Source organism: Nicotiana attenuata, chromosome 8 (assembly GCF_001879085.1).
Source record: "Nicotiana attenuata strain UT chromosome 8, NIATTr2, whole genome shotgun sequence".
NCBI classification, from domain to species: Eukaryota; Viridiplantae; Streptophyta; class Magnoliopsida; order Solanales; family Solanaceae; genus Nicotiana; species Nicotiana attenuata.
Window position 1 is genome coordinate 7994031 of NC_031996.1, and position 15653 is coordinate 8009683.

Here is a 15653-nt window from a genome sequence, read left to right on the forward strand (position 1 = left end):
GGGGGGGTTAAGCACACGAAACATGGGGATTTGAGGGAAACGGCGTGAGGAGTAGCATAAAAATTTATTTCCTAAAAACATATTCTACTCTTTAAAAAAACACTAGAAACTATTTTCCGGAAAAAGTTTTTCACTCTCCAATCAAACTAGAGAAAATAAGTGATAAGACCACTCATTTTCCTTGGTACCAAACACAACCTTTGTGACTCAATTTTCTATATCGTTTTACAATTTAGCTTTAAAAATTGTTATTTCTCTAATCAAACATTTGTTATGTCCAAACGCTTTCTTTGGAGAATCAATTGAAGAAGAAAAAAAGAACATGTAAGGAAGTGAAAATAGATTCTTCTTTTCATAAATACTGATGTACATACATAGAAGCATTAAACCAAAGGTACTACAATTCATTTATTTTAAAATAATTTGTCAATATTACGTAAATTGATCTCGTAGACGTGAAAGCCAACAATAATTTGGAAATGACGAGTTATATTCTTCTTTTTTTTTTTTTTTCAACGAGGACTTATATTCTATAGTCCAACAATATTATCTTACTTTCATAGTACGAGCCAACAAAAAGTCCTAAAATGATTTGAAATGAATTGCTTGTAATTAAAGTATGTCCAAATGAGCAGTCTCGAAACCCGATTCTTCCTTCTCTCCCCAACATTCAAGGGCGAAATTAGAGGGTGCAACTTCGAAAAATTACACTATATATACAAGGTCAATTTTTTTGTTTATGTATATGTACTAGTAGACATTGAGTCTATCTTGTTTCTTCGCTATTTACTTCTTTATATTTTAAATCCCCTTATTAAAAATTCTAGCTTCGCTGCCGCTGATATTCCAGTGTTGGAAGCAAAATATCAATTGTAGGATAGAGTGATGAATTTGAGGCCTCCTATTTTCAATTCAACTTTGAAAAACCTTTTGGATCAACTTCCAACAACAAAAGATTTAGCAACTTGACTAGATTGTCTCTTTGAGTTTAGACTTTTTAATATACTCCTTCCGTTTACTTTTACTTGACACTTTTTGACTTTTCACACCCTTAAGAAATAATAAATGAAGTGCATAATTTACCATGATACCCATATTAATTGATGCATATTTTATTAAATTTGAGAAAATGAATTGAAATGAGTAATAAATACTGTGGGTATAACAGGAAAAAAAAATTTGTCTTTTCTTGATATGCATAAAGTGACAAATAAAAATGAAAATCTATTTAGTATACATGCCAAGTAAAAGTTAACGGAGGGAGTAGATCCCGAGAAACTTAGAAGTACTTACAAAAAAAAAATTAAAAAAAAAAAAAGGCAGCCCAGTGCATTAAGCTCCCGCTATGCGCGGGGTCCAGAGAAGGGCAGGAGACAAGGGTCTATTGTATGCTGCCTTACCTTGCATTTCTACAAGAGGCTGTTTCCACGGCTCGATCTCGTAATCTTCTGGTCACATGCCAGTAACTTTACCAGTTATGCTAAGGCTCCCCTTCTTAGAAGTACTTACGCTATGTCAAAAATTTTATTTTATCAAAAATAAACAGCTTATAGAGATTACCACCTTCAAACAATAGAGCGTTTAAGAAGCTCTACAGAATGTATGAAAAACCATGGCCTTTTATCTTGATGGGATCTTTCTTCTCCTATTAATTTTCACACTGAATTCTCCCTAAAACCCATATACTACTACTGAATATCACAATAATATGACAGATATGCAAACCTGATGACTTAAGCTTCATTTCCTCCTTAACCAATGCACTAACCTGAAACGTCTATATCTGCAAAACAATGCATTTGGAGGAGATTTCATGAGTTTTTCAGAAACCTCTCGGGTAATCTTGCCTGTGTCAACTTGTCAAGCAATCGATTTTCTGGACATATCCCATTAGAGATTGGGAAATTTGTTAACCTGGAAAAACTTAGGCTGAGCGGAAACCAACTCACAGGTATCATTCCACCGACTATTGGAAAGCTTTATAAGCTACAATTTTTAATCTTGTTAAAGAACAGAGTTGCAGGAATTATACCCTCTCCCATTGCAAATTTGAGCCTTTTAACAGAGTTAAATCTTGATCATAACAACCTTAGAGGTAGACTACCTTCAAGTGTTGCAAAATGTCAAAATTTGTTGTATCTTACCCTGAACCAAAACAATTTAATCGGTTTAACACCCAAAGAAATATGTGTCCTCTCTTCCTTGGTTGTTCTAAACCTTTCTAGAAACAACTTGACTGGATCCCTTCCAAAAGAGCTCAATTACCTTAAAAACATCTTGTCATTAGATGTCACTTTGAAAAGTCTAAGTGATGAAATTCCCAGTACACTTGGCAGTTGTGCGACATTGTTTGATCTAATAATGAGAAGAAATTTATTTCAGGGTTCAATCCACTAAGGAGTCTTCAAGTTTTAAATCTTTCTCATAATGGGCTCTCAGGTATGGTTCGAAAGTACCGGAAGGCTTTGCCTCCTCACATCTCTTAAACTTGTCGTTTAATGATTTTGAAGGTGCGCTTCCAGAAAGAGGCATCTTTGACTTCGAGAATGTGAGCGTAGCTTCTGTGGTTGGAAATCCTAGAAACTGTGGTGGTGAACCTGGACTGAAACGCCCCAGGTGCAATTACTTCAGTCATTCAAACAAGCTTAACTTTAAGCTTGCCATGATCTCTGTGATATTGGGATTTTGGGCTAGTAGTTATGGTTGGTTCCCTTCTCCTCTATTGATTCCAAAGGACTAAACGAACATTTCTTCTTTAGATAAAGATCTAAACCAACTCCTATCTATGTCCTATCAAAGTATTCTCAAAGTTACCAAAACAACTTGATTGGTGTTGGGATTCATGGATATGTTTATAAGGGAATAGTTGAAACGGATGAAGGTGAACATGTTGCTATAAAAGTGCTGAATCTTTCACAACATGGAGCTATCAAAAGTTTCATAGCAGAATGTGAGGCCCAGAGAAATGTTAGACATCGTAATTTAGTCAAGCTAGTCACTGCATGTTCTGGTGATGATTATTGTGGAAATGACTTCAAGGCGTTGGTTTATGAGCTTATGGTTAATGGAAGTTTGGAGGACTGGCTACATCCAGATTATTAAAGAGCAGATGTTCATCCAATTAGAAGGTTGGGGTTTCTGCAATGGCTAAATATTGCTATTGATGTTGCTGGTGCAATCCATTATCTTCATAGTGATTGTCAAATACCAATAGTTCAGTGTGATTCAAACCAAGCAGTGTTCTCCTCGACGATGAATTGGTTGCCCATGTTGGTGATTTTGGATTGGCACGTTTCCTACTACTGACTAATAAAACAACATCTGTAATTCAGACAAGCTTTACAACTGTTAAGGATCTATCGGCTACACAGCTCCAGGTAATTTCATAATACATGATCATGTTCCATAATAATTCTAATGATGGTCTAATGATTTGTGATATAAATTTCCATTTCAGAGTATGGGATGGGAAGCAAGCCATCAACAGAAGAAAAAAGTTTTTATTCTTATGTAGGGTCTGAACAAAAGCCATGGAGTTCAGGTGAACCCTCATAATACATGCTAGCTCCGCCTCTATTATTGCTGCATCTGCTATATACGCATCTGCCATGCCTGTTATATAGCAAATGCAGCAATTGGAGTTATTGTATGGAAGTAATATGAAGATAAAAGTTAAAATAGTTGTAAGGAAAATGACTTCCGGCTATTAGCGATCAGACAAGTCATTTTCCTCCTTTTGATGGAAAATACCATAAAAATGGCGTCTGTCATTACCAAATACCATAAAATGATTTACTCATGGAAACATATTCCAGGAAGTCATTTTTCCTCGTACGAAACGCGCCCTCATCAAATTCTATTAACCAATAACCGGTACAAAACTAATAACATGAGAGAAAGGAGTTTACCGATGGAAAATTGAACTCCTATACCATTTGCAGGCACAAACAGAAGGTGTTGACCAGAAATTTCAAATGTCTTATAGCCACACAAATACTATAACATGTTTAAGACTACAAGTTTCAAAAAATTTCTTCTTTTTTTCCCTTAAACTCCGTGTCGACTCAAACCTGAAACCATATCACATAAATTGTAACCGAGGGAGTATTCGTTTTCTGTTGAAATATATTGACAACTGTATAATAAATACTACTATAGTTTGGGACTATACTTCTAAACTAATCATAAACCTCAAATTTGAACTAAAATTAAACATAAATATATTGAAACCATGGATGAACAAATAAATGAAAAATGTAGTACTAATAATTCTTTGCCAATATACAAGCTTAAGCTACTGCAAAACAAGTAAGGCCATGTCAATGGAAGAGTACAAATCAACAAGAAGACTATTTTCTCTTTCAACCAAAGAACTTAAGATCATATCCATTTCTAGAAGTGGTAAGAACATAATAAGCAACAATATGGCCAATAGAGCCCCAAGCAAGAACATCAACTATGTTCCTAGGGAATTGATGTTTAACTGGATATATTAGGGATATTGGAATTCCAATGTATAAAAGATGATACTTAAGTTTTAATAGCCTTTGCAAATTATCATCCTAAACTCTAAGAATGTTTTCAGAAAATCAAAACAGCTAACAATTCTCCTAAAACCAACTATTCAATTCATTTATCTTTTGATAGGTTTTTGATAAGTTAAACACTAACAAAATGACAAATGTCTTCAGTAGCTTCGGTTTTCTAAAAAACTTATATTCAGTTTTGTGACACTTTATGCTCTCAATACACCTAAATATGCATTTTCTTTTCTTTTTTTTTAGAAAAAAAAAAAACAGATGAAGAGGATAAGTACAACAACTCATAAATCACATATATGCTTAGGTTTCAGAAGAATCAATGCATTCTCCCAACAACTATGCTCTACTAAAACTATCGACACTACTCATTACAAACTCAAAACCATAAAACCTGAACAGTAATGCGAACTCGACACTACTAATTTACACCACAAAAACAGTAAAACACAAAAAAGGCAACAGTGCGCAATTCAGAATTTCAGAGGAACAAAAGGAGCAAACTTTTAGATGAAATTGAGCAAAAGCTATACAAGCAAACATCGAGTCCGGAAATCCGAAAATATTCAATGCCTCAATATATATCTTCCTCTTAATTCGAATATCTAGTTAAATAGTTACCTAAAATCAAAAAAAAATGGAGTGAAGGGCGAATAGGTAGGTACCTTTGAAATTGAAGGTCCGTTCGTCGGAAGGGGCGGAGACGGAGGAGGAAATGGAGGACAGTAACAGTTTATTTCTATGAGCCAGCAGAAAATGACAAAATGGTCCCTTTTTGTTTGAGTATAGGTTCAAAGTAGTCCCCTTAAGTATGCTCTGATTATTTTTAGTCCATCACATTTGCCAGAATTTAACACTTTTGGTCTCAAAGTCAAATATTTAAGGAACTTTGGCTCTTTGATTTGATTAGACCTATAAAAAGAAGGAATTTAGGGGGAACTCATATCTAACGGCATATTTTTGTCGTTTTTTTTAGAGTATGATGCAGCTTTTTGAGTTGTTATTTATTCTATTTTTTGTATATTTTTGTGTCTAATGCCCTTTTTTTATTGCATATTTTAGAATTTGATGGAGCTTTCCTAGTGTTTAATGTTAAATTTTGTCTTTCTTAGTTAATAAGAAATTATTAAATTTTTATTTTTACTGTCTAATCTACTATAAGTAATTCTTAAAATTACGTAATACTTTATGGGAATCAAACCAAATAACAAGAAAAAGAAAAGAAGATTGATTATCTCTCTCAAATTGAAAAGTAAATCACACAAGAAAGAACATTATCAAATAAAGCAACATTTATATATGAGATTATGCAACTTAAGTTACTGCATTACAAACAAAGACATGTCAATGGAAGAGTACAAATCAACAAGAAGACTCTTTTCTCTTTCAACCAAAGAACTTAGGATCATATCCATTACTAGAAGTGGCAAGAATATAGTAAGCAACAATATGACCAATTGAGCCCCAAGCAAGAACATCAACAATGTTGAAACCAACAGGATCATTAGATTTTAGCAAACTAACATATTCTTTGGCTCTGGAATCACCAGCTTCAAAATGGCTAACTCCATTTTGCTCAGGCAATCCTTGTTTGGCCACATTCTCTCTCTGAAATTTGAAGAAAACAAATCTTCCCAAGAAAAGTGATAGTCCTGTGCTCAAGCTAATAACAAGTGATGTGTTGAGCTCAGATTTCACACCAAGATTGCATCTTTTCTTCATTGGTTTGTAGGAAGTGATGACCTTATTGTTGAGAAAAAGACAAGTGTCAGTTGGTTTGTTGAGGGGTCTAAGACCTTGGAATGTTGGTGCAGAGAACAAAGCAGAAGCCATGATTACACCAGTGTTTTTGGAGAAGAGGAATTGATCTTTAATTGGATATATCAGTGGATATTGGAAATTGGAAAAGTTAAAGATGAGGTTATACTCTAGGAAAGGCTTTGGGAGAAAAGAGATAGATTTTGTGAGGGTGGGAATGAGGCAAAGAAAGATTTTGGATGGTGAGTTGGCTTTGTTTCATTGGTTCTTCTTGGATTACATATTCTTGCCCCAAACATAATCTCTTCACTTTCCATTAACATTTACACAGTAAGATATTTTAAACAATTGGGTTGTAAGTTAATCATAGATAAATTTCTATGAGAAACATCACTAGATAATTTGATATAAATAGTAGTAACTAACCTGCTATAATAGGTTAAATTACATTGATCGTGTCAAAGAACATTTACATTATTACTGTACATAACTTAGATTCATGGACACTTGAAACATGGTCTAATGCAACATTACTTGATCAATAGACAATGTTAAATTTTAGGTGCTGATTATATTTCTTTACTACTGCAACCAAACATCACCTAAACTTCGAGTGTTGCTTCACCCTAAGCGGGAATAAAAAAAATTCTTTTAAAAAAAGGGGAGGGAAGGGGGGGGGGAAGAAAAAAAGAGTTATTGTGAAGCCTAGAATTAAAGGTGGAAGCAGCAACTCGCTTATACCGAGCTTCCCACTAACAGCTTTGCTTCGTAGCTTTAACTCTTTCTACTGGCGCAACGTTACTGGATGCTTCAGATCAATAGAACAAGGTCTACACTTTGTTGGAGTAGCACTGCTGGGTAGCTCTACAATAACCTGATGGTCAACATCAGCAAATCTCAGAACTTATGAGCCACCAAATCATTGTTTATATGTATCATTGAATTCAATATCGACTTGACAAAATGGAAAGTAGGTGTATCCTCTATCTATGAACAACTAAAACGACCTAATTAGCGTTCATCGTTGCTTTATGTTGAAAATACAAGAAAAAGGAAAAAGGCTCACTTCTCAAAATTATGTCGGTACAACTTCAACAGCATCAGGTGACATCTGCAAAACATACAGTCCAAAGACGATAACCAGCAATACCAACTGTATCAAAAAATAGGAACTATACTTGCAGACTCCCTTCTGCAGCTCTCGTGTTTTATTAGTGCTGGCCACATCATCACAGTAATTTGCCAAACTTTCAGCCTGTGACTTGAGCATTGCAGTCTTCGTTTCTGAATCACCAAGCTTCTTCACCATCTGTGCTTGTTCCATAGCTAATATCTTCTGTTCTTCCAAGAGGGTAACTTGATCAATTGCTGCAGCTCTCAACGTTTGGATTGTTCTCGATATTGCCAGATACTCGATTTCAGCTTCAAACTTCTGCCTAAAGAGGCCTTCAAGCTCTTTTTCAATGTCCTCAGTACTCTGGTGCAAATCATTTCCTGTTTTCTTTTCTTCCTTCTTTGAGTTACTACTTAAGATGGCTTCCAGTTCAGTAACTCTGGCTTCCTTTAACTTAAGCAAGTCTGCTTCCTCATTAAGCTTGTTTTGCAACAGTATGACATTCTGCTTTAAGCTAACCACTTCAGACTCCAATGAGTTAAATGAATGTTGCACACCATTCCTGGATTGTGACTGCTCAGATGTGCTCAGTCCAGGAAAATCTGTGTCATCTGAACCGAAATCTGAAGGTATGCCAATATCTTTGAATTTCTGAATTTCTGCAGAGAAAGGCATGTAAACTAATTACTATCAGATAATGATACTTCAAGGAGTAACTGATTTCTTCCTTACATTACAGGTAAAAGGGTAGGTATATTGGTAAGCAAAATGCACGAATATGATCCACAAGATACATGTAAAAGAATTGGCTACAAATCACACAGTTAAGAGGGAATAAACAGCTAGAGAAACAAAAACTAAAAGTGGTCTAAGAGCTCAAGAACGGTACAAGATCATCATCCCAATCTGCACGCCTTCCTTGGACCAAAAGCAGGTAAAGCTCAAGGACATATTGGCCATTAGGAAAGCAAGGGAATTAGTCCTTAAGCTTTACTCGGTAGTGATCCATAGAATAAGCAGCCAACAAGTCTTTCACCAAGATAAAAGCCCTTCCGGTCCATAAGAAAGTCAGGACGGTATTTATTCGAATCAATTTACCATCTGTTGTTTCAAAAACTTTAGGTCAGATTTAAGTTTAATCTTTTTACTTTAAGGAGCATAGAATATTCTGATCATGTTGCAGAAGAGATCTGGTTTAGACATAGATTCAATTTCTTAATCCTTCCTCTTTATAGAATTAATTAGTATTATGAGAATTCTGAGAGAAATTTTTTATTTTGCCCTTGATTTTATTTATCCATCTTCTTGATTGTTCTGCAGATTTGCTATTGATACAACCCAAAAACTCAACCCTCCAGATATTCTTTCTATTCTGGAGTTCTTATTTTTTACTTCCTCCATTTCAAAAAGAATGAACCAATTACTATCTGGGAAGTCAAAGGAAGTTTTCTTTGACCATATTTTTTGCAAATAGTTTTTAGATATTTTGAATTGTTAATAATTGTGCTTTATAGCACTTTTTATGTAGTTTATAAATATGTAGAGTTTATTTCAAAAAACTTAAAAAATCTATGTCCAAATTCACACTGAAAGTTAGTCAATTTCACCCTCATACTCCGAAAAGGTTCACACACATTGAAAAAGAGGGAGTATTGCCAATCACCAGAGTAACATTTGCGGGAATGGAAAACTAACAGAAGAGAATATTCCAACTCTCCGAGGCATTTACAACAACAACAACAACCACCCAGTGAAATCCCACTAGTGGGGTCTGGGAGGGTAGTGTGTACGCAGACCTTACCCCTACCCCGAAGGAATAGAGAGGCTGTTTCCGAAAGACCCTCGGCTCAAGAGGGCAAAAAGGCTGTTTCCGAGGCATTTAAGACCCCTTTTTTATTAATCAGGACATTTTCTTACCTAAATCTGTCTTTAACTTCGGCTGGAAAAAAATGTAGTTTTAAGTCCTATGTCAGCCACTACACCTTCAAACTCCTTATCTTCCACACCAACATTATAGGCTATTCATACTATCAATTCTCCAAATTATCTACTCCCCAACCTTTTTTTATGATCAAAAGAAAAAACACAACGTTATAACTACTGTGAGTGCAAATCCCGTTCATTCTAGCGCTAAAACTACTCAATTTCTTGAGAAAGCCAACAGCGTCCTAATAGTAAATAGTAGTAACACATTTATCCACCTTCAATGTGCAATGTCAGTATTTACCATAATGAATAGATATCAACTCCTTAAAGAGTTTAACCAAATCTTACTGTACTAGCTACAAACAATGTTAAATGATTACCTAATGCAGAATGAAGAACTTAAAGGCATATAAATTTCTTCAATAAACTTTTTTTATTATGGTGACATGATCTTGAAGCAATATATGCATCATAGCCGATACCAAATGTAGAATAAAAATATTTAAACTTGAAGAAGAGTGGATCTTGCCACAGAGATCCTACTACTATAGGTACATAGCCATTAAGATTATCAATACTACACGATTGAATGTCATGACACTACTGTCGCCTCTTCCTGCAACAATGTCAGTCCTAAATTCTAAAACAATGACCAAATTTGTCAAAAACTGAAGCTCAAACTTTGGGGGAAGAAGGGGCGCGTACCCGCAGTGGGGAGGGGGAGGACATTACAAATAACTATGCAATAACTGCCACCTTTCTTATTCATTTCTGAATTTGGAATAAACTTCTGACTAAAAAGAAATCTGCTTCACGCTTTATATTGAAGAAGCAAAGCAGAAAATAGAAATCACAATCACCCAAAAAAAATCATACGAGAAGTATATATTCGAATTGTTCAATGAAAACTGAAGATCTACCTCTTTCAAGTTTGTCCTGAGCAGCTTGAAGGGTGACGATAGACTCCAGCAGAGGATCATGATCTGCGGACAGCCCCTGGTTCTCACTCCTCTCTTCTTTAACATCCCAGGGTGATTCAGCAGCTAGATCTTCTTGAGTTTCATAATTCTTACCATTTCTTCCATCTAGACAAGTCTGAAATTCCTCACTGACTGGCCGTTCTCTGGCAAAAGCTTCATCATTGAATTGTCCATTATTCACTGACATTCCATCTTTAATACCATTAGTTGTTACATGATTATTACTCTGCACACAGAGAAAATTGGAGCTCTGTGAGTCAGAGTCCATGCTGGAAAGAGAGTTTTCCTTCTCGATTTTGACCCTTTCTCCTCTAGGCTTTTTACTAGTTTCAGCTCGACCCTTTCCTTGATGAGACTTCTGAGCTAAAGAACTCACATTCTTCCCACTCAGACTCATCTGGCCATTCTTATCAGGCACATAACCATAGACCACAGGTGATTCGTACCTTGCTTTTGGAGCACTGGCTGCAGTCGAAGACCTACTACTCCGATCCTCACTGTTCTCTGAGTCCGTGGCACCAAAAATTAGAGGCCGATCAGCCAGCCCAGGATCACCAATTACACCAAAGGCATCAACTAGAACACCAGGGCTCCTCAATAGTGCATTTGTTGAAGAAACGGATCCATCACTATTTTGGATTGCTCCAGCAGACAAATGCACAGGTTTTACAGAATTTGCAGCGGCGTTCGACAAACCACGCTTCAACAACTTACCACTGTCTGTGTTACTATCCCCATCCTTGTGCGATTCCCTCCTGATCCTTCTCCATTTCTTCAAGCCAAACCCTTTAGTTATCGGTGAGGATTTCATAGGGGGAGGTGAATCCACTCCCTTGCCTTTAACTTCATTCGAAATAGGGGTATTAATCTCAACAATACTAGACCCATTGTTTTCAACCTTGTTTCGATCAGGATCATCCAAATCTTGAAGTGTGGTCATTGCTTCATCATGTTCCACAAAGTCAAGCACCGATCTTTTGACCTTCCAAGTCCCACTAAAAAAATAAAAATGAAAAATAAAATATTAAAAAATCTAGGGCTTTAGCCCTTTGGACAACATGAAGAAGAATCAGATCAAAATCGAGAACAAACAACCATCATTCCAGCTCATGGGGACCGAATATATCAAAATTCTCTTCAATGAATGGATTTAAGTTATATATACTGACAGTGTAAAGATCAGTGGATGTAACCTATGCTAGCAGGTTAGTTATCATTTGTACCAGATTATCAATTAATGCTAACCAATGGATTTACCTGTAATTACGCATTAAGTGACCTGATAGTGAAAAAATTATTTACACCATTAGTACATACAACTTAAACTCTAAATGAATTACATGGCTTGGGTAAATTCCAGCTAAAAATCAACATAGTCGCGAAATCAAATTTGTTACAGTAATGATAACTAGTTGGATTTAGCTAAAGGAATCATTAATAACTATTATGTTCAATTTAGAACAAAAAATTAACTCGTTATTGGCAAATCCAATGTATACAGATTTGATTGAAGTAATTAGATAAATTTAGCGTACCTTTTTCTCCATGATCGTGGATTTGCAGAGAATGGAGATGAAATTTAGAAGAATATGGAAACCCCAGAATTGGTTTGGATTTAGAAATTTATAGCCACAAAATTGTCAGAACTAACTATTTGGGGGAGAAGGGCGACTTGGGGAGTGGGGTAGAACGGGTCGGGTTGGGAGTTGTTAATAATTCTTTATTTTCAATTATTTAATTATATCAACAAGGAAGGAGTCAGACTAGTGACAACATTTTATTTTTAATTTTTTAATTAGTGACATAACATTTGAGTTGTGTTTTTATTTAATAACCGATAAATCCTCGAGGACAAATAGGGTATATGGATAATGAATTTGCCCCTCTATTTTTTTCTATTTTACTTTTATCTGCGGCAAATTTTAGAATTCGTGACATATAATAAATTATGCTCCTATCACTAGACCAAATCCCGAGGCATTAGAAATAATAATTTATAGTATTATTTTTTCTATTTCAATTTTTATTGTATTTTTTTATTTAAGGATTTTTCAAAATACTTGATAGTGCTTCATAAATACTCAATACTGTTTTATAAATACTCATGTATCCTATAGAATTAGTTGAGGTGCGCGCAAACTGGTCCGGGCACCATGTTTATAAAAAATACTCAATATTGTTTCATAAATACTCCATCCATTCTAATTTATATGATGGTATTTGATTGGATCGGTTTAAGAAAAAATTAAAGACTTTTGAATTTTGTTGTCTAAAACAAGCCACAAAAAATTGTATGGCTATAAATCATTTTATTAAGAGTTCAATTATGAGTTTAAAGCTAAATTATTTTTAAATATAAAAAGATGTCATTCTTTTGAAATTGACCAAAAGAAGAGTGTCATATAAAGTGAGACAAAGGATCCGTTTGTCCGTAGATACTAACCCGGCGTGAATCCGAATTTAGTCGGGCCTCAATGTGGGTACCTGAATCACAGCGGACTCAACCTTAGGAAGAGTGGGCGCTAATACTTTTACCCAATAGTGGTATCGGGGTCAATTTCCACAGGGAGCTAGAAAGGGAGTTGGATATTTGCTTAGTCTAGAAATGCGTGTTTGCTTCTAATTGATCTTCTATCATTTTTGGGTTTTTATGATTATCAACTACAATTTAACAACTACTAATTATAACTAAATTATGCTAAGATAGTAATTCTAGGTTGTATGCAAGATAGAGAAAGACACTAGGGTAGTGGCATTTACCTAGGTGGTCAACTAACGGGTAGAGATTCCTAATACAAGAATGATGATTATGGGGCTTATGCTATAACCGTTGCACGATTGCACTCACTCTCACACCTCTCGGTAGAAAGAGTGATTCCCAATTGACTCTCTCGAGACCAATTGGGTAGGCCAACAAGCCCAAGCAACTTAGGGTTCAAGTTGGGTAATTACTCTCTCGAGGTTTAACCCGTTAATTGGGACTACCATTCTCATGGGTCCATCCCAATTCCTTATTGGGTTAATTTTGGAGTCATAGACACTCTTTCTCAAGAAGAGTCAAGACCCACTAAGCTAGACTTAGTGTTTGCAACCACCAAATCCTAGTTAAATCATAAAATTAACCCAACTAGCAAACACCCAACATCATTCAAGCATTAAACAATTACACTCATTAATTACCCACACTAGGGTTGAGCCACAACCCTAGCTAATGGGTTTAGCTAGACATAATAGCAACAGAAATTGAAGAAGTAGTAGATAAAATCAACATATTAATTAACTAGAATGTTAATCTACAACAATTCACGATAAAACAAGATGAAAATGCCCCAAAATAGGCTAAAACATGAGTCTCACGAGTGCAGCTGCTATCTGATATCTAATTCTTAACCTAAAAATAATAAAATATTCTATTTATACTAGGCTAGAAAAACTGGACAAAAATACCCTTGCGGGGCTGGCGCGGACCGCGCAGAAATGCAGCGCGGCCGCGTAGGGGTCTTGGTCTTCGATCACTCACTTCTGAAGCTGGGGGCGCGGACCGCGCAAAAAGGTAGCGCGGCCGCGCAGGCTAATGGGCGCGGACCGCGCAACAATGAAGCGCGACCGCGTGGACACAAGTGCTGACCGCGTAGAAAGGAGCGCGGACCGCGCATGGATACCCTTGAAATGTATACTCTCTGAATCTCCTAGCGCGGCCGCGCAGCAAAACAGTGCGGTCCGCGCTAGGTCCTCTTGTCCCCACTTCAATGATTTTTGACACTTGAGCAGGTTTCACTCCGTTTCGAGCCGATTTTTGACTTTTGTCATCTTGTCGCTCAAACCTGCAATCAAGCGCACTTTGTAAGCATTCTGGGTCTATTTTATGACAATTCATACATAAAGCATAGGCAAGTATGGGCATAAAACGTGTTAAAATCACAGTTATCAACTCCCCCAAACTTAAACCTTTGCTTGTCCTCAAGCAAATAAGATAAGACCCACCCCTCAAAAGGAAACATCCAAGTAATTCCAGCTTATCCTAAGGAAGCCTCATCACGCATCAATTGGGACTAACAATTGCATCAATACGAATGCATCATTAACACATTTTTAAACTTTTAAGAACTATGGATCAAATGTGACACAAGAGCATCAAGGGTTGACTCATTTCATCAAGGAGCTTTCTCAAATACCTTGGTCATTGTGGAACCCAAACTCACACATCCTCAACTCTCCCTAAGCGAACCTCACCTTTTAGAGTAATGACACACAACCCGAGGTTGATGGTTTTGTCACTCATTTCTCTCACAAAGAAGGTCATAAGTCCAGCTTTAGGTACCATATGCTTGCCCCTTATGTAAGTATCCACTAATGTAAGCTTCCCTCAACTCAAGATCATATAGGGCTTTTGAGGAGTCATTGTGAAGGCTTTTGGGTAAAGGTAGGACATGTTTTTGTTCGGTTAGGTTCAATCTTCCCTTCAGCACTTCTTTTGATTCATTTTGGCATACTTTTTGACTCATTTGAGTATTTTACTTCTTTCAAGGGATTAGAGAGACATATTATCACTCTTTCTTTTGCAATTCAAACCTTTCTCCTTTTTCTACTTTTACACAACCTTTTTTTTTCACTTTGTTTTCTTTGAATCCCCTTTTTTTTTGTTCTTATTCACTTTTGTATTTCTTTTTATCTTTTTCTCTTTTTCATTGCCTCCCTTTTCTTTTGCTTTTGTGCCTCTTTACCACATTGATGCCTTTCTTGTCTCTCCCCCCCAAACTTAGATATTTGCCATTACTCAAGGGAAGATTTGGGTGCCAAGAGAGGGTTTCATTGAGAACGGGTATAGGCTTGTAGCTTTGGTTCATGACAGAAGAAAGTTTAAGGCTCAAAAGGGTTGAACTAGGGATCATTTCATTGGTAGGTCATGGAAATTGTTCAAATTTGGTAGTTCGGATCAAGAAGGGCCTATATTCACTTCTCAAGTCAAGTTTCACCTATGATTTCGCCTCAACAAACATTCAGGGCAAGTTCTAGACCATCGGCTTGGAGCTTAGACTCACAATTCGAATTCTCACCACACACACTCAAGGATTGCTAAAGACATCGAGTTGAGAGCTCACAACGACCTTGGTTCCATTTCAAGCGCACAATGGCCCCACACGACCATATGATGATTGTTTGGTCAACACAAGAGTCTCAAGGCCACAATTTTCACCATCCTAAACACAACATTATGTCTTTGACCATGGGATCAAAGGCAAATGTGTTAGGCCTAAGTGAAGCTTGCCTGAGGTCCTCTTAACTACAAAATATTGAAAATCAAAAGAAGAAAAATTAAAAACGGACTCAAACCCT

The 15653-nt window shown here is 36.3% G+C and overlaps 2 protein-coding genes and 1 long non-coding RNA gene across 4 annotated transcripts; all 3 read right to left on the bottom strand.

Annotated features, from left to right (window-relative positions):
- Positions 3304–5538, bottom strand: LOC109230844. Its single transcript, XR_002068716.1, has 2 exons — positions 5204–5538; positions 3304–3612 (listed from the first exon to the last, which is right to left on the bottom strand). It is a non-coding gene; the product is annotated as an uncharacterized LOC109230844 (long non-coding RNA).
- On the bottom strand, positions 5813–6469 carry LOC109230846 (photosystem I reaction center subunit V, chloroplastic-like). The gene has a single exon (XM_019396301.1). It carries the CDS (start codon positions 6369–6371, stop codon positions 5925–5927), a length of 447 nt encoding a protein of 148 aa, XP_019251846.1. The 5' UTR covers positions 6372–6469; the 3' UTR covers positions 5813–5924.
- On the bottom strand, positions 6724–12065 carry LOC109230845 (WPP domain-interacting protein 1-like). 2 transcript variants are annotated; one of them, XM_019396299.1, is made up of 4 exons: positions 11852–12065; positions 10257–11311; positions 7363–8069; positions 6724–7170 (listed from the first exon to the last, which is right to left on the bottom strand). In XM_019396299.1, the coding sequence occupies exons 2-3, from the start codon at positions 11254–11256 to the stop codon at positions 7372–7374; spliced, it is 1698 nt and encodes a 565-aa protein (XP_019251844.1). In that variant the 5' UTR covers positions 11257–11311; positions 11852–12065; the 3' UTR covers positions 6724–7170; positions 7363–7371. The 2 variants fall into 2 exon arrangements, with proteins under 2 accessions (XP_019251844.1, XP_019251843.1); XM_019396298.1 differs by lacking the exon at positions 6724–7170 and having other exon boundaries at positions 7178–8069.